This window comes from Talpa occidentalis, unplaced genomic scaffold (genome assembly GCF_014898055.3).
Source record: "Talpa occidentalis isolate TD23 unplaced genomic scaffold, MPIMG_talOcc4v2.1 talOcc4.10, whole genome shotgun sequence".
Classification (NCBI taxonomy): Eukaryota; Metazoa; Chordata; class Mammalia; order Eulipotyphla; family Talpidae; genus Talpa; species Talpa occidentalis.
In genome coordinates this window covers 78,349,356-78,371,610 of record NW_023600993.1, presented here as the reverse complement: position 1 = coordinate 78,371,610, position 22,255 = coordinate 78,349,356, and the positions used below count along the sequence as shown (strand labels likewise).

The following is a 22,255-nucleotide window of genomic DNA, read 5'->3' as shown; positions in this document are numbered from 1 at the left end:
CGCAAACTAGAACTGAAGAATTCCCTCTTCTTCAGGCGTCTAAGGCAATCAAACCCCAGAAGGCTGAGTGTGCACAGGGTGAGCAAAGCGCTGACCTCCGTGGGGGGGAGGTCAGTTCAACACACAAGACTCAAAAGGGAGGAAGAAAAAGCAACTCCTCAGCAGGGAGTTTGACTTGCTTTAGGGCAGAAGAGCTTTTATAAATAAGTTCCCAGTCTCCCACGCCCTCTCGCCACTCTTCTATTACTAGTCCTGTCTCTGTTGTGCTTAGACACACACACACACACACACAGAGCTCTTATTTCCCCTCACTGCCTCACATCCCTCTCTCCACCTGGAACTGTGGGATAGACTGGCGGACCCTTCTCTGGAGGAGGCAGGTGATGGATTGACTGGGAATTTTCATATACCCAGTTCCTTCGTAACATGCTCAGTTGGTGAGAAGAATGCAGAGGCCTCGTTCCCAAACCCACTGTCAGTGTCTAGGAGGATTAATACCAGCCCCATCCATTGCTGTTGTCAGAGGGAGAAGGTAGGGCAATCTCCAGCCTTGATGTGGCAGACTGGGCCGGGCTTTTGGAATGTGTCCCAGTAGGAGGAGTCTGGAAAGGCCTTCCTGTCACTGAGCCAGAGTGGACTGGGGCTTGTGCAACAGCAGCACTGCTTTGATTTGTATATTCCCTTTAAAATGCTTCCCTGGTGAGCCTTTTCCCTGATGAGCATTTTCCTCACTCTGCTCAGCTCGGACACCATCCAGAACAGGGGAAGAATGCATGGGCAGAGTCAGGTATCTAGAAAAAAAATGTCCTTAATCACTTGCAGCTCTCCAGTGCAAAGTGCCCCATCAATCTGAAAACGCTTCTGGGAGGAAATGCTCAGTGTGTCAAAGGTGCTGGGGATCTGCTGTCAGGTTTCTTGTTTTGATGCTGGAAGAATCTTCTGGATCTTACCTAAAGTCTAATCAGGCTCAAAGACAAGCAGACTGTCCATCTATAAATGAATTTTCTACATGAAATTGGCCTTGCTTTCCCTTGAAGACACTATTTCTCAGTACTGGTTTATCAAATTGCATGTTCTGGGTCCTGGTCGTAGAGATGATTTTGGCTGTTGTATTGCATATTTTTGAACCCTATCCTCATTAAGGTCTTGGTAATATTTTAGAAAAGTTTACTGAACTTGAGAAAAACCTTGATTTCTGCTGCTGCCTGTGCATGTTCTCCTAGGCCAGTTGTCTACCATCTGAGGGCAAAGTTAGGACAGAGAAAATGGTGGGAGAGAAGGCTGGACTTGACATTTAGCCCCTTCTCAGTCCAGAGGAAGCAACAGCTGCATGGTCTTCACCATTAGCTGTCAAGTAGGGAACTTCCTGTAGGACAAGGCTACTAATTGCAGGGGGTGTGGTCATGGAATCCTATCAGGCCAGGTAGCAGAACTTAGCTCATTTGGCCCTAATGGCATAAAATGATGAGGGCGGTGAGTAGATATAGAAGAAATACTTATATTCTTGTATTATTTTGAGGCTTTAGAGAACTGTCTATCCTCTGAAATCACACACTGTTGTAGAATTAAGTTGGATACCAGGTTGTTGCTTTTTTTTAATAGTCCTGTAGTTCACAGTTGTCCTAAATGGGCTTGTTTTTCTGTTCCCAGTGTAGCAGGCACTCAATTCATCAGGGTAAAAGTTGATGATTAGTCAAAACCAAAAACAGCACCTAAATGAGACATAGCCTAGACCACATCCCTTTAAAAGAGGTCTGTATTAGCTTGCTGTAGCTATGCAACTAATTACCTATCATAAACTTAGCAGCAATTTCTGACACCTTTTAGCTAGTCCCTCTGCTCTACTCTCATAAAGTTGGAATCCAGGTGTCAGCCAGCCTGTATCCTCTTTGGGAGGCTTAACTAGCAAAAGATCCTCTTCAAAATTCCCGCAGGTTGTGGGCAGAATTCAGATCCTGGCAGTTACAAAACTAAGGGCCCCACTGTCCTGCTGGTGGTTGGCTGGGGATTTCACTCAGCTCTGGAGGCCATTCTCCACTCTTTTTTGGGACCCCTCCATTCAATAATGGACAAACCTCCCTTGCACAAAATCTCTTTCACATTTGCATCTCTCTTATTTCTTCTGTGAAGTAGCAGTGCATGATAGCATAGGTTTCAAGTGTGCATCATTGTAAATCAACATCTCTATATACTATATTAATTCCCCAAATGAAGGTGCAAATCTATGCCTTCCCCATACGATTGATTTCTTTCACCTGATCGACCTATTTCCTTGCCCCCTCTCCTCCTAGTACTCACTAATTTTGTGTTACAGTTTAAAAGTTGGTGGTTGTTTTTTGGTTCATTTGTTGTATTTCTTTATGCCTCACCTATGAGTAAAATCAAATGGAGTTTGTCTCTCTCCATCTGACTTACTTCACTAGGCATAATGCCCTCTGGGTTCATCCATATTATTGCAAATGGCAGGATTTCCTCTTTTTTTTTTTTTTATATATAGCTGAGTAGTACTTCATTGTTTCTATATACCACACCCTCTTATTCACTCATCTGTCAATGGACACTTGAGTTGTTTCCTACTCCTGGCTCTTGCCTATAAATAATGCTGCAATAAAGTTGGGGGTACACATATCTCTTTGAATAAGTGTTATTGTGTAAAGTTTATTTGGGTAAATACCCAGACGTAGGATAACTAGATCTTTTTTTTTTAAGATTCATTTATGCATACAAGAACTGGAGTACAAGGCCAGAGGTGTGGTGGGTGAGAGGATTCACCAGAGAGAGTGGGAAGCAGAACAGGCAGACTGACTGAAATACACTGCTGAGGGAAGCAGCGGGCGTGACAGGAGAGGTCTATTGCACCATGTGTGTCACCTCCCTGGCCAGGGATCAAACTCGTGCTGCAGTGCCTGGGGATTGCTTCATAGTGCTGCAGCTTAACCCCTTGCGCCACCAGGGAGGCCCAAGATAACTAGGTCTTACGGAATTTTGATTTTTAATTTTTTGAACAGTCTTCACACCATCAATTACATTTCTACCAACAGTTTACAAGGGGTCCTGATTCTCCACGTCCTCTGTAACACTTGGCTCTTGTCTTTTGGGTAATAGCCATTCTCACAGGTGTGAGGTGATAGCTTATGTTTTGATTTGTATTTCTCCAATAATAAGAGATGAGAAAAATGCTTTCAAAGAGCTCCTGTGATTAAGTCAGCCCCACTTGAATAATCTCCATATTCTAAAGCCATCTGTAAAATTACATCTGTAAAATGTAATTTTACATTTTAAATTACATCTGTAAAATCCCATCACAGCAGTACCTGAATTAGTGTTTGCCCAATAATCAAGAGGCAGGAATCTCTGGGGCTATCTTGGAATTCCATCTACCACCACATCTAATAGCCCTTAGTTCTTCTCTGACAGGGGCCCAATTTAATGGTGAGAATGGAGACTGTCATTGGAATCTCTCTGGATTCCTCAGTCTTTTTATGGGCCTATATATTATCACAATTTACTTAGAAAAGTACTGAGAGCAGTCTTCTTTCTTCTGCTGTCTTTTCCATGAATGCTAACAGTGGCACATATTTATTATCATCATTTCACAAATAAGGAAACTGAGACAAAGAATTTCAAAAACTTTCCCAAGTTGGTAAATTGGCACAGCCTAGAATCCAGGTGTGTACAACCCCAAAGCCCAGAAACTCTGCTCTTGGGCCTCATTTGTTTAAGTCTAATGCCGCACAGCCAGAGAATACCAATGCCAGGAATCAGGAAGAAGACCTGCATTTGGAATCAAGGAAGTCTGGCTCCAGAATGCTTCCCTTTGCCAACTCAGCATACAGCCAGGCTTTGCACACGGAAAAGGTGTGTAAGCAATTGGTCAGGCCCTTGTGGATGCAGAACATCCTTTTACAGAGCAGTGGATGGAGAACTCATGTCCAGGCTGTAATTGTGAAGGAAACCAGAGGTGGTTTCCTTCAAACAAAGACTTATCCCTCCTGCCCATCCTTCCCTTTCTACTCCCTTTCCTTTACACCTTTTCCTTAGTTTTGTGCAAGCCTATAGCTGATTTTACATTTGTGCTTGTCCTTTCTGTTTTATGCCTTTAGTTCTTTTTTAAAAAATATTTCCAAAGAGAAGCCCTCGGAGACTATTTGATTGTTAATATGCTAAACTTGGAGGATTTACATGTCTGTCTCTGAGATTGGGGTTTTCCAAGTTGTTTAGCCAGGGTGCCTCCACACATAGGAAACTTTTGCATAGTATGTAGTTCTGGCCTACACTGACACGACAAACAGGTTAAAGATGATTTGTGGATACATTCCTAATCCCTTAGCAGCGGGTGGGGAGAAAGCGGGGGTGTTGACTTTTTGGGCTGTTGGGTAGAGGAAGTAGAACTGCCCACAGGCGGTTGCAGGAACTCCCAGATTTGTCTGTGCTGGCCCTGCTGCACAAAGGACGAACTTCATCACCTCCAAGCAATTCGGACTTTAGTATTTCTAAATGTTCAGGTGATTTTCCCAGCGATAACCGGGAAATAGCCTGTCAGGGTGCAGGAGTGTCGAGGGAATGTGTGATGAGGGCTAATTATAATCGCAGTTGCCTGACACTAGCCAGGACCCTCCCAAACGCCTTGGACGCAGAGAGCAGCACTGTCGTTCTGAAGTGCCTGTGAGTGTTGTGGTGCACGCGTGTGCATGCGCAGAGAGGAGTAGGATGTAGTGGGGCTGTGGATTTCCTTTCTGAGCCTCTTTTCCTGTGATTCACTTTATAATTCTATGAAGCAGAAACTAAAAAGGAAATCTGAAGCTGCCCAAGAACAAAGGAACCACCTACAAAGGGACAGGGCTTAATCTGCCTTTGGTTCGGAAAACACCTATTACTCTTGGATTTAGCAAGATGTTACTCTCTAGGCAAAACCCGGAGGAGGCACAATCAGATCAATGGCACTGTCTTTGTGACAGCTTCCTGTGACCTCCCCTGAGGATTTGCACTCCCTTTTTTGTTAAATGCTTATCCCCCAGTTCTTCACCTTAGAATATTGAACCAGGATCAGGGGATTGACCTGGAAAATACTAAGAAGAGGCAGAAAACACAGCCACCCAGGAAGCAAGAACACACGGTTCTATTTTCCTGGCTATTGCTAACTCTCTGAGTGACTTCAGACAAGTCCCTGAACCTCTCTTGGCCTCAGTTTCCCCCTCTGGTAAAAAAAAAAAAATTAAAAAAAAAAACTTTTAATTGGTAAGGTCTAGGATAGCAGTACCACCCTGTAAGCCTAATGATGAAGTCTTATCAATTGCACATTTCTCAGCAAGTATGAAATAAAGCAGCTTTTTACTCCTCAGGTGCAAAACAGAGAGGGGGCCAGCCCATTTGGTTGCCCGAGTAATCATTAGGAAGCCAGCTGCAAACGTGTATGTCCCTCAGGAATCCTGGAGGAGTCCCACAGGCCCTGCCAGGAGAGCTTCTCTTTAAAACAAAGCTGTTACTTTCATGTTGCTGGCATCTGCTTTTGGTCCCTGGATAATTCAACCCTTGGGTGCCCTGATGTGGATATTTGCAGGGGGAGGGGAGAGAGGGTGGAGGAGACAGCAGGCAAGCCTCAATTCCAGGTTCTTACTGGATTTAAGAGCCTTTACTCTCCAAGTTAATTTTCCGAACTTGCATATCACAGGTTAATACTGGACCCGTGCATAATGATACATAATTTAAGACTTGTAAAAGCTGCCTGGGACTTGAAAGAAACACATTCTAAGCCAGAAAGGTTGTGCTTGGCATGTACGAGCAAGTCATACAGGTAGCATTTGTGTCCAAAGCAAGGGAGACACGCCCTTTTTGACACGATCTCAAGGGGTGCCATGCAGGTGCGAGGGCCCCTCTGCTGCCAGGTAATGGTACCCCCAGTCCGGCCAGCATCCCCCCTACTTCTTTTAGCTTTTGTTGTAATCACCATTGGAAGGCAATTGTTCACAAAGTGAATATCGTTACTTTTAATAGACCCAGAAATATCTCCTGGATTTGAATGATGCAACGAGATTGCCCTAATGGCTTCTAAACTTTGTTTTTAAGACTTCTGGGGCCAGAACCTTACAGAACTGCCTCCGGGTACCCTTCTACCTCTGACAACCAAGCTGTCTGTTTGCATTGTTGGAGACTGACAGAGCCTGAGCAGGGATGTTTAGCTGCTTGTGGGGTGGAAAAAAAATGTTAAGAAAAATAATTGTTGTTTTTGCAAACTATCTATTTAAAAACAGAACCTCAGGAAGCAGATTTCTGTTCCAATGCTTGGATGAATCAGAGCTTACAAAGTATAAATACACATTAGCAGGAGGAGGCTTCCCATAACCCGTGTGCGTGTGTGTCTTCCCAGACCAGGAACCTCTCCACTCCGGTTTCTCATTCCCAGTAGAGGCAAGGAGACCCGCAGTCCAGACGGAAATGATGGCACATCGCTCAGCCCAAGTTGCAAGCCTCTTATGACTTTTTTCTTTAAAAGCAACTGATTTTTAGCTGCCTACGCACTTTTAAATAAGCAGGTGTAAGTTGTTTCCAGAGGTGGGAAACCCACAATCTGGCTCTTGCTACCTAAGAAATATTACCAAATACGTTAACTTTGACTTGCTGACCCCTCAGATCAACCAATAAACCTGAAGCACTTAGACCACAACTTGCTCAAGGGGCAGTGTAATTATTTGACTTAAAAAATGATGTCAGGTGGCAATTTAGCAACAAACTGGCTTCCAGGCTACTTAATTCAGTTTAACAAGGAGGAAAAACACTGTAATTAGTGAAGAGCTTGTACTTTAGTAGAGTTGTTCTCAAATTTTACTGTGCAAAAGTTGGGGAGAGAAGGGAGAACGTGTTGAAAATACAGATTCCCCAGCCCACTTCTGGGAAGCTTCGCACTAGACCTGGGAATCTGCATTGAAGAGAAGCCTGGTTGTAAGTTATGCTTCTGCTCATCACCTAATCTCATTAGGCTTTTAGTCAATTAAGATATACCCATCCCCTTTAAATGGGGTGCAATCTACACTGTATAAGACTAGAATCCAGCAGTTTTCCATCCTAAAACCACCATCTTTGAGTGAATTCCTTCCTGGAGTTTCATGGTATAGACTAATGCTAGGGTTCCAGTTGGCCAAGTTTCTGGACTACCAATTTTCTCCTCAAGGGCCCACCCCAAGTGGGCTGAATATTCACCGTCTGAGGAAGACAGAGTCCTTCCTTTTCCACTTCCCTACACCCAAGATAACCAAGGCTTTGTTGCCCGAGTTCTACCTGGAGAATGGGGAAAACTGCCTTTTATGAATACGAACCCTACCTGCCTCCCCACTCCTAGAGTGTCCTGAATGGAAGGCTCCTTAAAGCAACAAGTGAATCTGAGATCACTTTTCTTCTGAAATAAAGAATCAGAGCCTCATTAAACCTTTTTCTTTTCTTGGCACAAAAACATTTGGCAACTACCCAAGGAATTCTGGGGTCTCGCAGAATCCAAGTTTACAAACCACTGGAGCAAGGTATTGCTTCAGGATGGCGTTTGAATTCTACTAAAGCCAACTGCGTCCTGCCTGGTTGGGTCTGTATCAGCAGAGCACTCCTCCCTCTGACCCCACCTTGCAGAAACCAGCTGTCTACAAGCAGAGATTAGTGTCCGTGTTGCCACTCTATGGCAGGGAGATGTCCCAGGAATCTAGACTCATCCTAGCCCAGGTCTTTCTGGCTGCTTCCCTAATAAGCCACAACACAGTTACTGACTCCACTTCCTCAGTGGCCTCCGCGCATGCACAAGGAACCAGAGAGACTTAGCCCACCATCCATTCCTCAGCAACATGCCCATCAGAGAACACGGCTCCTAGCCTGGTAGAAAGTTTCCAAGAATAAAACATCCCCATCAGCTTTTCCTCCATTTCAAGTTTGTTTTTCCAGTTGGGAGAGTGACACTATGAAAACAAGGTGGGTGGATGAGCTGAGTGTTGCAGCGCTAGGGGCAGCTCTGCGGAGGGTAAACTTTGGCTTCGCAACAGAGCAACTACTGGCAGCTCCTCCCAGCTGCTGGAAGTGGTCCTCGTGCCAGTCCCGGGCTCATCCCTCACTGCAGAGTTGCCAGAGGCAAAGCTTTAACTCTCACCCCCACCACCCCTGTGGGGGCAGGGCCATGCTGGCTTCCTGGCCAGAGCAGCCACTGAGAAAACCGCAGCTCCCGTGCCTTTTATGGGTGGGGTCTGCGGAGCCTAACTCTAGTCCCTCATGAAGGCCTACCTGGCACCTCAAGGTTGTGAGTGGAACAATCCCTGGGAACAAGGAGATGAGTAGATGGGCCCGAACCCCCAAACCCTGTAAGTAACTACCTCCCTGTGCCATTAGGAAACCACCCTGGAGGCATAAGTGTGCGCAAAAGCCATGAGGGTGTGGCCTGCAATGATGGCAGGACATTAAAATGAATCCAAGTAGCTGGGGGAAAAAAAAAAAAACATTCAATCTCCCTCTTCATCCATAGAGTATCAATCATAGAAGAGCAATTCTAAGCTATTTAAAACCCTTTTAGTGTGGTGGGCATTTCCCGTGAGTGCTCACAAACAATTCACCTCCACACTACAGACCATTAATCCAGTGGTGTTTATTCAAGTCGTATTCACACTTGCTGTTGAATAACAAGGGAATCAAGGCCCCCAAGATGGGGCTCTCACCGCTCCTGCTTCACAGCAGCCCCCGGGTTTTTTGAGAACTTCAGATGAATTTTGTGGCTGAAAAGGCTTTCAGTTCTTCCTCTGTGCCCCTGTCAAGCAGGCTATTTATCATCCCTCAATTACCAGAAGAGGCGCAGTGGGGTGGCAGAGGCACTAGACAGCTCAGCAGAACTACATAAGCTCAGAAGAGGCCACACTGTTCTGTGTTTTCATACAAAAAATTTAATAAATATTACTTTTCAAAATTTATTGCCAGGAACAACACATCAAAGATGCATTTTTATGTTCATATAACACTAACAGGACAATACAAAGTATCCTCACGGTCTCCATGGTGAACCAACGAAATTACTCTGTTTTATAATAAGCCTTTCTGATCTTAAACTTCATAAGAGCATTTTGATTTCCTCACTTAAGGCAGGCAGTGTACTCTATGGCAAATCTAAACAGTGATCTTACTGGACATTTTACGGTTCAAGTATTCAACTAGCTTATTAGAATACTCCCTAAATGCAGTAGATAACAACGAAAATCAAATCTATAGGTGGTTCAGTATTACATACGAATGGTGAAAAGAAATCAGAATTTACAAAAATAAGATTGGTGTGCTTCCAACGTCACACAATTTTGTAATTTTAATGATATTCAACCACTCATTTTTGGCTATGTTAAATCATAGCTCAACTTGTTCCCTTAAACTGCTGTGTAGCAGATCACCTGCCTGTCTTTTCAAGTCTAAAGCAGAAAAAAAAAAAGCAACCTGTTCTAGACTAATATCTCAAACTGCCTCAGTCAGTCCTTAAAACGTGTTTTAAAGTGATGATGCTATTGAAGGTGTTTTAAACATCTGACGTCGTACAAAAAAAAAAAAATTCCACCAGTTTTCCAGGCACAGAAGCCCATCCTATTGTCTTAAACTATTTTCAAACACCTTAATTTTGGCTTATAGGCAACACGTAATAAGAAAATAAGTTCAAAAAAAAAAAAAAAAGCCATATGCTTACATTGCTATCAAAAACCTTCAATTCTAAACACATACATATAAATAAAAAGGAATGATGTTTTTAAGGCTCTTGATTATTAAGTTAATAAATCAAATATACACAGTGATTAATAAAAAAAATTATTTACATAACTATACAAAATTCTACCTTTGACACATTTTTCCTCTTTAAATTCTTCATTTTACCAGCAACTGCTGACATCAAAGTCCCCCCTCCCCCAACAACAACAACATACAATAAAAAAAATAAATAATAAACTCATTTGTGATAGTTGCTGTGGTTCTGAGCTGCAAAGGCACTTTCAAATACAGAACTACTTGTACGTCATCATAAAACCAATATACAAAAACAACTCAAGAGTCAATAAATATAAATAAAACTATGATCCTAAGACTGCATCACCATCGGGACATCTGGCAGAAGTGGAAGCTCAAGGCCTAGGGGCCGGGCATTCTCCTGGGAGCCTGATCCGAGATGTGTCGGCTGCGGGGAGCGAGTGTGCACCAGGGCACTTTCGACTGGTTTTTTGCATAGCTGTGAGACGCAGCGCTTGGTTTCCCAGCCAACCACAGAAACTACCATTGCCAGTGTAAGCCAGCTTGTCAAAACTTAAATTAACACAGGGATTCTAAGTCAACGACAGCCTCAGACTGGAATATGACACAACAGTTTGAAAGAACTACAAGCCCCAAGTGCCCTTGGACTCTACCTAGTGGCGGCAGCGCCTGCTGTCTGCTATACGATGTACTCCATCCGGTTTAAGCTTTGGGCACTTTCCAAGTCTCTGTTGTCCTGTTTGTTTGTCCAGTTTGGGTGTTTTGCTGGCGTGCCATTGGGGGGCTTCTCCTCTCTGTCTACCAGTGTGTACGCTGGCTGTTTGGCAAACCGGGCTTTCTGCTGGTGCTTATCCATGTCGTCTTCTTCCACCTCGGAGTTGTGTGTCCTTATTTTCGACATTTTGGAGTTTTTGTTCTCGTAATCCTTGACAGGGACCGTGTTGGCCCCGTGCTTCTCGATGGGGTTTTTGATCTGGTTCAGCTGCTCCCTCACGTTGTTGGTGGTGTTGTCCTCGGAGGCTGCACGAGCGTGGCTGCTGGGCTTCCGCCGTTTCCGCACGCACCAGTAGAAGGCTGTCACCAGGCAACAGATCCACGCCACGGTTAAGACAGAGCTCAGCAGAGGAACCAGGAAATCTGGAAGGCAGGCACAAAACCAATTAAGTCTCAGGGGAAAAAAATCATGGGAACAAGCGAGATAGAATAGCTACACCAGTTCTGTGTATAGCCCCAAGAGGGGGCATGGTGGGGACAAGTCCCTTTTCACAACTGCATATTGTCACTTCACACTTCACAGATAAGCAAGTGCTGGGACCAGGGCCCTTGGAGAACCTGCCAGTCTATCCCTGGAGAGACAAGGCAGGGCAGCAGCTCCGTGTGGGGAGAGCAGAATATGGATCAGTCAAGGGGAGTCTGACTACTTACGCATCTCATTACAGGATCAGGTTTTCAAAATTATCAGAAACACGATCTGAGCATGGACAGCAAATGCCCCATGTGCATATGTGCCCAATCTCTAGCCTAGCTGGAATAATGGTGCTTGAGATGGTCAAGAGGGGAGTCTGGACATTCTGCAGGGCCTTCGAGCCACCTATCAAACCAATGTCTCAGGATGGACACTCAGAACAGGTCCTATGACCAGGACACCAAGACACCTCTGCACAGTCCTGGGTTCACGCAGGTGGAGAAACAGATCTGGAAACTGAATTTTCTGCGGGGGCACCTGCTCGCAGGAGCACAGCTTGTTGGAGTGGAAAAAGTCAAGGCAGCTTCTGCGCCTGGCCACATGGCCTTGCAGCTGGCTCAGGTCTCATAGCAGTGAAGTGGGAGGCTCCCTGAGGAAGGAACCTCGGGCTAACTCCCATCTGTTGGTTTTACCGGAGGGCATAAGATGCATCTGACATCATCACTGGGACAACACAATCCCAGACACCTACCTGTTCTGTTCTTCAGAGGTCGCCTCTGAACTCTCACTTCTGCCACAGCAGCAATAAGTGAGCTGTTCCCGTCACGTTTACTGACAAGATCTATAATTTTGTCAGTGATGTCCTTGATAGGATTCCCATCATCCCGTATGTCTTCAGCAGACTGGAAGAAGAAGACTTATCAGACTACAAGGCCAAGGGGACCATCAACAGCAGGCATTATTCTGGATTACTTGACTGCATGTACACAACTGTCTTTCAGTGTCTGGGCTCCATTTGGATACTGGCTTGTCAACTACTTTGCAATCAAATAAGTGTGAAGGGTGTTATACTTACAATGGCCACGTGTATTTCATTGTTCGCAGAAGGGGAAGGCTCACAAGCTATGTAGATTGAGTATTCGGCAGAAACGTTCTTCAAAATATTCAAATTCCTCAATTCACTACAAATGTGCTCCGTGGTGAGTCCCTAAACAATATTTAAAAATCCAAACACATGTAAGATATTGGGAGAAGGAATAAAAGGCTGATGTTTTCTTGGAAGTTAGGCTACACTCAAGCCTTGCTTTGCTCAAAGGCAGGAATCTGAGCTAAGGAGAATTAGATCTCAGCTTATGATACCCACACCTTAGCCCAGTCAGACAACATCCCCAAATGAAAAAGTTGTTGTGCCGTACCGGTGACATCATCTCTTTGTTGAAAGTGAATGTGATGTTTGCACAGTTATCTTGATAGTAGGGGTCAGAGGCACACTTGGTCTTCACTGGCTGGAGACTGGAAGACCGACACTCACCCACACCAGTGCAGGGCCGGACGAAACACTGGTCGTCCAGGATGGGGATGCAGCTCTGCCCAGTGGGGCATTCACTGTGCCCTTTGTGGAGTAGGCAAGGCCGTGGGCCACACCAGACCTGCAGAGAGAGATGGGAACGGGAAGCTCAGGAGCAATCCTCAGCAGCGTTTCCAGAACACCCGTGGTGTGCAGCAGCCCTGACACCACACCTTTGAGCAGGCAATCCTTCCATTCAGGCACTGGCAGGTGTTGCAGTCATCATCCCACTTGGCCCCATCTGGAATCACACTCCCCATGGTGATGCAAGATCTCCCTGAAACTGAAAGGTGGAGATGTGTGAGCGAAAGGAGTTTCCTTTTCTGTTGCTCTCAATTCTTCACTCCCTCCCTGTTAGGAAATGATGACACCCGTGTCCTTAGACACATGACAAGTTACTCCCACGATGGGCAAGTGAACTTCCCTTCCTGTTGCTGGTGCCACATGACACATGCTTTGGCCAGTGTGAGGTTAGGGGGCGTGATATGAGCAGTTCTCTGAGTTGAGTTTGGCCCCCTGTGGACTCCATTACCAAGGAAAGAGCATGCCCCAGAAACAGCTGTTGGTGCAGGGAGGGCGAGCAGGCACACCCCAAGCTTGGTGATAGTTTGTCACACAGCATTATCATATTAATACCTGGCTAAAACCAACAGCTGCCCTGTTTTTAGGAGATCCTTCAAGTCTCCCCTTCCCTGTGGTCCCCCACAGTCCCTTCCACGTGCTCTGAGCACAGCACCAACTCATGAACAGTCAAAATGGCAGCTGTAGGGCCTTCCCTGGTGGCGCAGAGGTTGAGAGCTGGGCTGCGAAGCTGCCCGCAGCCTCTGCAGCGCCGGTTCGATCCCCGGCCACCGGTGAGGGTCCCACATGGCACGACAGATCTCTCCTGCTGCGCCTGCTGCTCCCCTCAGCAGTGTATTTCATCAGTCTGCCTGTTCTGTTCCCTGCTCTGGTGAATTCTCTCACCCTCCCGTGCTTCTGAATGTACCCAGTGCTTGTATAAATAAACAAATAAATCTTTAAAAAAAAAAGGCAGCTGTAGTGCTTGCGCCTGCTTGGCCCACAGGACACATGGGCAGCTGGGCTGGGCCCACATACCTTCCTGGCACTTGGCACCACTGAGCCCCAGAGGGCAGACACACCGGTAGCCATTGATCTCATCCACACAGGTTGCCCCAAAGGCACAAGGTGAAGACTGGCATTCGTTGATGTCTAGGAGAAACAGAGTTCAAGGTTAAGCTCCAATGGGAGGTCGCAATGTTTTTCTATTTACTGATGTAACAAATAGAAAAGCTGATGACTCTGTCATACAATCAGCACTGAAACAGATCAGTGCTCTCAAAACCCCCCTCCAAGTCACTGCCCCTAAAGACCAGCATTAGCCTAACTCCTGAAACAGCTGAGAACTATTTCAGGAGGCAGCAGTGAAATAAGTTTCCTTTTTCTCTGATAATACAATTTAGAGCAAGGGGCTACAAAGTTTCTGAAAAAGGGTCAGATGGCAAATATTTTAGACTTTGTAGGCCATGTTGTCTGTCTTGACTACCCAACTCTATTATCACAGGATGAAAGCAGCCATACACCACATAAACAAGAGTGGCTGTATGCCAACTTTACAAAAACAGGCAGCAGGCCAGAACTGGCCCCCTGGCCCTAGTCAGCCAACCCCTGATTTAGAAACATGAAACAGATACAATGCACGCCCATGGAGTGCTCAAACCCAGTCAATCCCACACTTCCTCAGGCTCCAGGAAATTTTTAAATAATCCTGTGACAAAAACAACAAAACCCAAACTAGTCTATCACCTTTTTTTTTTCTTTCATAAAAGGGCATGTAAAGGCAGCTCAAAATCAAGAATAAAAATTGAAAAACTGCATTGCCCTTCCCCGCCCCCCTTTCTGTTTTAATCATTTCTCCAGGCCCCAAAGGAGCCTTTGGAAACCACAGCCCTAGTCCCCCCCTTCCATTCGTATTAGCTCTGTCCTGCACCAGCATAGCTGTGGTTAATATCCATTTGCCCATAATTTCATGTTAGTCACAGGGAAAAAAAAAAACAAAACAAAAACACAGTTTCCTTAGGGGCCTCTGAGTAGATTAATCATCAAAATGTGTGGCTGGTACTCTGTTCTCTAGAATAGGGAGGGCTGTGCCACCCAGGGAAGGAATAGCAGGTACCTGGGAAGATTCAATGAGGGGCATCTTAATCCCTGTTAGAGGGGGAATTAATTGTCAAGACTATAAGGAACTGTGGCCATAACTGTTTTAAAGATGAAATGTCTCAGGCTGGCGGGGGGAATTGGAAGCAGGGTGAACCAACTAGGAGCCATCCTTACTTATTCTGCAGTCGGGTCCAGCAAAACCGGGGGCACATTCACATCGGTACCAGTTGTCTCCATCAACACAGGTGCCACTGTTGTAACTGAGAAGCAAGCAAAGACCTTGGTTACCAACCTCCTGATCCTTCGCTCTGGCTGCCAGTGACTCACACACAGCCACCGCGGTGACACTCACTGGCTTTCACCCCTGGCCACATGCACCATGGCCTGGGTCCCACCCCTAGAGAGTCTAATTTCACAGGTCTCCATTGCAGCCCAGGCACTGGGACTTTTAAAAGCTCCCCAGGTGATTCTTGTGCACAGCCAAGGTTGAGAATCTCTGCTCTAAATGAAGATACAACCTGGCTAATTAAAGTGTGGTCTATGGACCAGCAGGATTGGCATCACCTGGGAGCTTGTTAGAAAGGCAGGAGGGTCTGCAACTCCATCCCAACCTCCTAAATTAAGCTGCATTTAAAGAAAGTTCCCTGCACAATGTCCATGCACTTATCAGCCAAGTACTGGTTTAAAGGGTGGTTGTGCTTACCAGGGATGAGGACTGCAGTCATTGGTATCTGCCAAGGAAAAAGAATTTAATAGCAAGGCCTTTCATAAGGCAAGCAGTCTCCACCCGAAGTAACACCACTACTTATTACCATAATACCCAAATGATAAAGCCGTTAACACCAGCCAAATGTGCACCAAGACCTCTGCTCAATTGGAACCAGGCCTGTACCACTTTGTTCCATTTGCCGTGGGACACATGTACACAGGAAGAGGCCCTGGTAGGGGTGGGAAAGGGGTGTGAAAATGGAAGGAGACAGGCTGCTGGTCAGACCAGAGCTGGGAACTGAGACGCCATCTGTCTCCACTTATCTCACTGTGACTTTCTCATGCCCAGGTCAGAGCTGCATCCCATCAAGTCATTAGGACAGACCCAGGTGATGCAGAAGCAGACATCAAACAGCTCGGCTTCTGGTTTCCAGTGCAAGTCCCCGAGGGTGTCAGGATGTGCTCCTGCAGCCGTGTGTGTGTGTGTGTGTGTGTGTGTGTGTGTTGGGGGGGTGTTGGGGGAGAGGGAGGCCAGACAAGGACACTCACTCTGAGTGCAGATGGGCCCCTCCCAGCCTTCTTTGCAGACACACGTGAAGGTCTCGCCGTTGACCACACAGGTGCCCCCATTATGGCAGGGGTTGGGCAGGCAGCTACTGTTTCTGGCTGCAAGATAAGAGAACACCCCTGTGAGGATACCAAGAGAATGTGGAGGGGGCAGAACCAACTTAGAGCAGTCACAGTTGCACAGGTGGCCCACTGAGCTCCACGTGAGGCAGGAGGTTACCTATGTTGCAGGTCGTTCCTTCCCAGCCTCCAGGACACATGCACTTGAAAGCATCCCCTTCGTCATAGCAGGTACCACCATTGTTGCATGTGGCCTCGTCACATTGACTGTCGCCTGAAGGAAGAAAATCCTGTGTGAGCCCCTGGCTAGCCCCCCTCACAAAAGAGGGAGGGAGGGATCCCAGAGACAGGGTCCCCACCAGCTACCACTTACGTGAATGGCAGGTCTTTCCTTTCCACCCATTTTTACAGTCACAGTAAAAATCGTTGACCAGGTCACGGCATGAGCCCCCATTGTGGCAGGGGTTGTGGCTGCAGTCATTGATGTCTAGAAGCAAAGAGGGGACATGAGGCTGAAGGCCCTCCAAGCCCACTGACAACACCTCCAACCTCACTGCCCCTTCTTAGAGCCCGACACCAGTGAGCGGCCCAGCTGAACAGCACCTATCCCCAAGAGTAGAGGAGGCATCACCAGGTCACTGTTCACGCCCTAGTTAGGCAGGGGAAGCTACTCCCACAGAAATTACATCAGAAATTGCAATCAGAACAGAAAGGTGATTACTTTCCTTATAAGCGGGTATATTTCTTGTCCTAACTGAGCAGTCTAATTCTATAGAGCCTCCGCAGATGCCCCTTTCTACTGAGTGCCATTAGCATTCACAAATGCAAGTAACAAATGCAACTTTCTGCAATGCTGGCCCACTGCAGTGCCTATTTGGATCTTACTTCCAGAAACTTCTATTAAAAAGACTGCCCATGCTGAAGCAAGATCCTCCCCAAGTCACCCCCTGCATCCCAGATGCATCAATCCCAGGACCACAGACTCACTGGTTTCACAGTAGGCTCCCTCCCAGCCGTCACTACAAATACACTTGTAGGAGTTGACACCGTCAATGCAAGTGCCACCATTTTTACAGGGGTTGCTCTCACAGTCATTAATATCTGTGAAGGAAGACAAACATAATAACAGGTAAATGAAGGACAAGGAATACTAGAGCCAGTCACTGTTCTATGTTCTATGTTCTCAGCTGCCTCCTGAGGAAATACAACAGCCCCTTAGCACTCAACTCCATCAAAACTGTCTTTCAAATGCAACGGGCATTTTAGCAAACAGGGTCCTCCAGAAAATGCCTTGTCCATTTTATTTCATGCCCTCCTATATGAACCTACTTGGTGGGAGTGGGGGAGAAACTCCTGTGAATGCAGGGTCACCCAAACTATTAAGATTCTAGAGCATTCTAAAATTAACTTGCTGGCTAGGAGGCAGCAGTGATGTCACAAATTAAGCAGAACCTCGGGCTTAGATCCTAGATGTAATGGTAAGCTCTGACTTGTCTCAGTGGAAATGATTCAATACTTAAATGATCCCCGAGTTGGACAGAGGCAGGACGGGGGCACCATGCCCCACTCCCCGGTGAGGGGTCTTACTTTCATGGCAGTATGTTCCAGTGAAGCCTTTGTTACAGTCACAGGTGAATTTGCCTCCCGACTGACTCTTGCACTTCCCATGGGGACCGCAGACATTCGAGGAAATATACCGCACCCCTTCAGGCGTGTCATTGGAAGCCATGGCCACTGTACAGCTGTCAATCACTGGAAGACAGACTGGGCGTCAGATCACGGCCACAGACCCATATGACACGGCTCTCCTAAGCCAAGGAGCTGGGCACGCCAAGCCTGCTTTCTGGAGACAGATACCCTCAGCTAATGAGGGTGAAGTCAAGTCAAGAGGCTGTGGCACACTGACGGGTAAGGCTGGACTCCAGGTGGGGAAAGAAAAAGTTTCCAACATGTTCTCCCTGTGTAGCCAGCAGCCTACATGTTTGTGGTCGCCCTTCATCCTGCCTTGGACATCTACACAATTTAGTGGAAGCTTGCTAAGGAAGAACCAGTTTGACCTCCTTTCTACTTTCTTGTACTGAAGCAAGACTGAAGGAAGAACTTATGAAACCTGTCAGACTGCACCTCATAAAGCAGCCACAGGGGGCTATTTAAGTGAACTGAAATTAAAGTAAGTTTCAAGTTGCACTTCTCTGGTTCTAAATGCTCAGTGGTCGCACGGAGTCCGGTTATGGAACCCAATTGTACAGATCCAGACACCCCGTGGCTGTGTTAATGACAGTGGTTCTACTGACAGTGGGACGCTGAGGAATTTATCTCAGCAATGCATGTCTGCTCACCCCAACACAGGAATGCTAATGTAACCTCCATTCTCCCCCACTTGTAGACGAGATTCCCCAACTGGAAGACCTGCACAGACTGCTTGTCTTGGCTCGCCAAAGCAGCTTTCAATCTGCTCACCTAGACTCCTTCTGAGACTTTCATGGGGCAGTGACAAATGGCAAAGGAGGAGCAAGCCTTGGGGGTCAAGCCAGGACAGGGTGGGCTGTTGGAGGGAAGGTACCTTCACAGGGAGTTGTGCGGCAGTGGTCTTTAAGGTGGGAGCAGTTTTTGCCTTCATAATCCTCGGGACACTTGCAGAAATAGTCGCTGGCACGGTTGTAGCACTGGGCGCCATTCTGGCAGGGATTGGGCTCACAATAATCTATGTCCAGCTGCGAAGATCAGTGGCAGGGAAGGGGGAAAGGAAACAAAGTGAAACCAAGGTGTGAGCTGAACTTCACTGGGGCAGCAGGCAATGGATGGAGACCTTCATCTACTTCTATCAGAATACCCTGCATGGCACACAGTTCTGTCCTAGAGACTGCCCAGAAAGCATTTGAAAAGACAGGGCAGAGTGGGATTGAGCCAGAGCAGGAGACACAATGAACACAAAATCAAATCGACAGGCTACTGACACTTAAAAAAAAAAAAAATCACTCCTCAATCTCCTTCCATGAGCATTTGTTTAGCAGAAATCTCTGGTCAATAGAAGGTTAACGGGTCTCATGGAGACGCAGAGTTGGGGGTGGCGGGGAAGTGGGAAGGGAGGGGCGGAGGAGGAGGAGTCTTCACTGTAATAACTTGGCCTTCAGAGGATCTAGCCCCACTCACCTGACAGAGGTTTCCAGAGAAACCAGTGGGACACAGACACTGGAATCTGTTGATTTCATTCTGACAGTGACCCCCATTCAAACAGGGGTTGCTGGCGCATTCATCGATGTCTCTCTCACAGTGATCGCCTGCATAGCCAGGTGGACAGATACAGCGATAACCATTAACCAAATCCTGGAGGAGGAGAAGGAGGGGGGAGAAACACATGCATTTTTTTCTATGTATTCCACAAACACAGGTCTTCAGCGGTTTAGCAGGTTACAGTTCAGCTGATTTACTGAAATAGTCAGAGGCCAAGCTCTTGAAATGTGTTAAAGAGGAATTTCTCCATGCATGCCTTCAACTTGACTCCCAGGAGGCTGGGGCAACATATACTTGCATGACATTTCCAGAAACTCATTTTCCACCTGCACTTTTAAATCTTGCAGGGACAGAGCTCTCCCAGGTCACACACATCTTAAGATTTGTTGTCAATCATTAAGGTTTTGATTTAAGCCAAGATTTACATACCCGACAAGAGGCGTCATTCTGACACTGGCCAAGGCAGTCATTAATATCTGAAAAATAAACAAGTCATCATATTAAAGAGGCAATTTACATTGAAATTGGGCTTAATTGAAAAGCCTTCTCAGCCCAGAACAGATAAAAGCTTCAAATCAGATTTCCTGTGTGCTTCCTGTGAGATAAGGTTATTAAGCTGGGTGGGAACCCTCCCTAATTCATCCAGACTGAGCCAGTGAAACTTCACATCATTGTTTTAGCCACCTTATCAGAATATGGCCGTTTTGCCAGCTAATGAGCGTGATAAAGTAGATGTTTTCATTTCTTCCTGATCACTCCCTCTCCAAAAACATTCCCTCCAGAACATTTTCCTTCGACTGTCAAGGCACGAGTGGAGCCTGCCTTTCAACACCCAAGTTTCATGAAAATCAAAATCAAAACAGCCACTCACTTATGTCACAGTTCTGACCCATCCAGCCCGGGAGGCAATCACAGTAGTAGCTGGCAATCAGATTCTTACAGGATTTGGCATTTACACAGGGTTTGGCCTCGCATTCATTTGCATCTGAAAGAAAAGGAGGATGAGCAATGAGAATTCTACCCCCATTTCCCCCTCCAAAATATCATACTAATCTAGTTTTTGTCTGAAATGAGACATTTTAATAAGCTAGCTAAATAAAAGATACTAGGTTCCCTGGATGTTGAACAGCTGATCCCTCTCCCTAGCTATTATCCAATAAGGAATGTGAATTGATAACTTTCTGGCTGCTGGTTAACAACCAGCATTCCCCCCGCCCCCCCAACAGAATAGCCGAAAGCCACCAGTCAGGCATTTCTGTGCAAAACCCCTCGCAGCCTAGTTGCTGGGATTTAAATGTGGCAAAAAGAATGCAGACAGCTCATTCCTCAAGAGATCATTCCCGTTTGGAACCCAGCTGAACACTCCTCGGACAGACGATTGACATGGTTCAAGGAATCCCACGACTTTCCCACAGGGCCTAAGAGCCAGTACATTTGCATTTGAGTTATTTCTCCCAGACCCGCTGGACTCTCCATAATAAATTGCTTCTTCACATGACAGCAAACTGACACCACTGGTCCCGCACTCATCTCCTTAACAGCTCTGACTATCAAGGTCCACCGAGTTGCAGGACTTCTTACCTAACTGGCATGTCTTGCCAGTCCACTGGGGTGGGCACACACACTTAAATCCATTCACCAAGTCCTGGCAGGTGCCCCCGTGGGAACAGTTATTTGGAGAGCAGTCATCGATGTCTGTTTGACAAAAAAGGGAAGAGGGTTGGCAATTTCATCTCAATCTGCTTGACAATTAGATCATTTAATACCACCCACCCCTCACACGCAGAGCCTTCACTTAAGAGCCAGACACCTGCTCTAGTGGTTGCTACAGTGATGATGAGGTCCGATTTTAGCTTTAAATCCCCCACTGCCCCAGTTAATTTAATCCCCGACCTAGGAGGGTGGGGAGGGACAGCTGGATGCCTGGAGCATCAGCCCTCTGGTAACATGGCATACCTCTCACTGCTTACTCATTTTTTTTTTTTAAAGATTTATTTATGCATACAAGAACTGGGGTACAGGCCAGAGGTGTGTGTGGGGGGGGTGAGAGGATTCACCAGAGACAGAGTGGGGAGTAGAACAGGCAGACTGACTGAAATACACTGCTGAGGGGAGCAGCGGGTGAGGCAGGAGGGGTCTGCTGCACCATGTGGGTTGCTCCCTGGCTGGCTGGGGATCGAACTCGTGCTGCAGCGGCTACGGATAGCTGTGCGTAAATCCTGCGCCACCAGGGAGGCCCTTGCTTACTCATTTTTAAAGAAAAGGTTTCGCCATGGCTAATAAGCGGTAAGGAAAATAACCCTTCTTTCCAAGCAGAAAACCTTATTGTCACTTGCTCATAGTTTCCCCAAAATAACAGCATCCCCATCCCCCACCTCCACAATGGCTTTCTAACAATTAACTTGACTGCCCACTTATGAGGTGCCAGGCTCTATTTGTGAATTCACTCACAGTCTTCACCACTCTGGTCCAGGTCGGGGATTACAGGGCCAGAGTACCACCAGTTGGGCTTGAAGAAGGCCATGGTGCCAACCCAGGCAATCTGACCCCTGAAAGCACACCCTGCACCACACCCAGCACCGCTCTCGGCGTGCTGACAACAGTGGAACGTTCTCGGGGCTGGCAGCACCCCAGAAACCCAGCTTGTGAAAGAATATGGACTACCCAATTCTGGAGGGAATATGTGGGCCCAAAGATCTGTACTGTGAAGCACCCAGGAAGTTCTGATGGGCAAACAGACCTCACAGTTACTCTTTCAGGACCACCACCTCTCAAGTTCAGTAGTGACAACCTCCCTTGCAGGCAACCCTCCAATGGCTGCAAGGAGCACCATGATGGATTCAGAAGAAGTACACCCATGGGGCAGAGGCAAAGGACAAGCTGTTTCATGAATAAGTTTCTTCCAGGAGCAGACACAGGCTAACTTAGTGGGGTCAGATGAGGATACCTGGAGACTTAACTGCAAAGACCGGAAGCTCAAGTCAGATCACCCCCACCCCAAAACCAGTCTGCATCCAGTCTGCCCCACC

At 46.7% G+C, this 22,255-nt stretch overlaps 1 protein-coding gene across 2 annotated transcripts in view; it reads right to left on the bottom strand.

Annotated features, from left to right (window-relative positions):
* Positions 1-8,596: 8,596 nt before the first annotated feature.
* JAG1 (jagged canonical Notch ligand 1) overlaps positions 8,597-22,255 on the bottom strand; it is a 35,158-nt gene continuing 21,499 nt past the window's right edge. Inside the window, exons 9-26 of one of the 2 annotated variants that reach the window (XM_037494660.2) lie at positions 20,808-20,921; positions 20,098-20,211; positions 19,656-19,702; positions 19,146-19,319; positions 18,556-18,706; positions 17,580-17,744; positions 16,980-17,093; positions 16,366-16,479; positions 16,153-16,266; positions 15,915-16,031; positions 15,361-15,388; positions 14,832-14,917; positions 13,596-13,709; positions 12,671-12,780; positions 12,346-12,579; positions 12,006-12,137; positions 11,682-11,832; positions 8,597-10,881 (exon numbers count right to left, since the gene is read on the bottom strand). In XM_037494660.2, coding sequence (XP_037350557.1) covers positions 10,424-10,881; positions 11,682-11,832; positions 12,006-12,137; positions 12,346-12,579; positions 12,671-12,780; positions 13,596-13,709; positions 14,832-14,917; positions 15,361-15,388; positions 15,915-16,031; positions 16,153-16,266; positions 16,366-16,479; positions 16,980-17,093; positions 17,580-17,744; positions 18,556-18,706; positions 19,146-19,319; positions 19,656-19,702; positions 20,098-20,211; positions 20,808-20,921 — 2,537 coding nt within the window. In that variant the 3' untranslated portion in view covers positions 8,597-10,423. The remainder of the gene's footprint in view (positions 10,882-11,681; positions 11,833-12,005; positions 12,138-12,345; positions 12,580-12,670; positions 12,781-13,595; positions 13,710-14,831; positions 14,918-15,360; positions 15,389-15,914; positions 16,032-16,152; positions 16,267-16,365; positions 16,480-16,979; positions 17,094-17,579; positions 17,745-18,555; positions 18,707-19,145; positions 19,320-19,655; positions 19,703-20,097; positions 20,212-20,807; positions 20,922-22,255) is intronic. The other variant, XM_054696323.1, reaches the window with a different exon arrangement.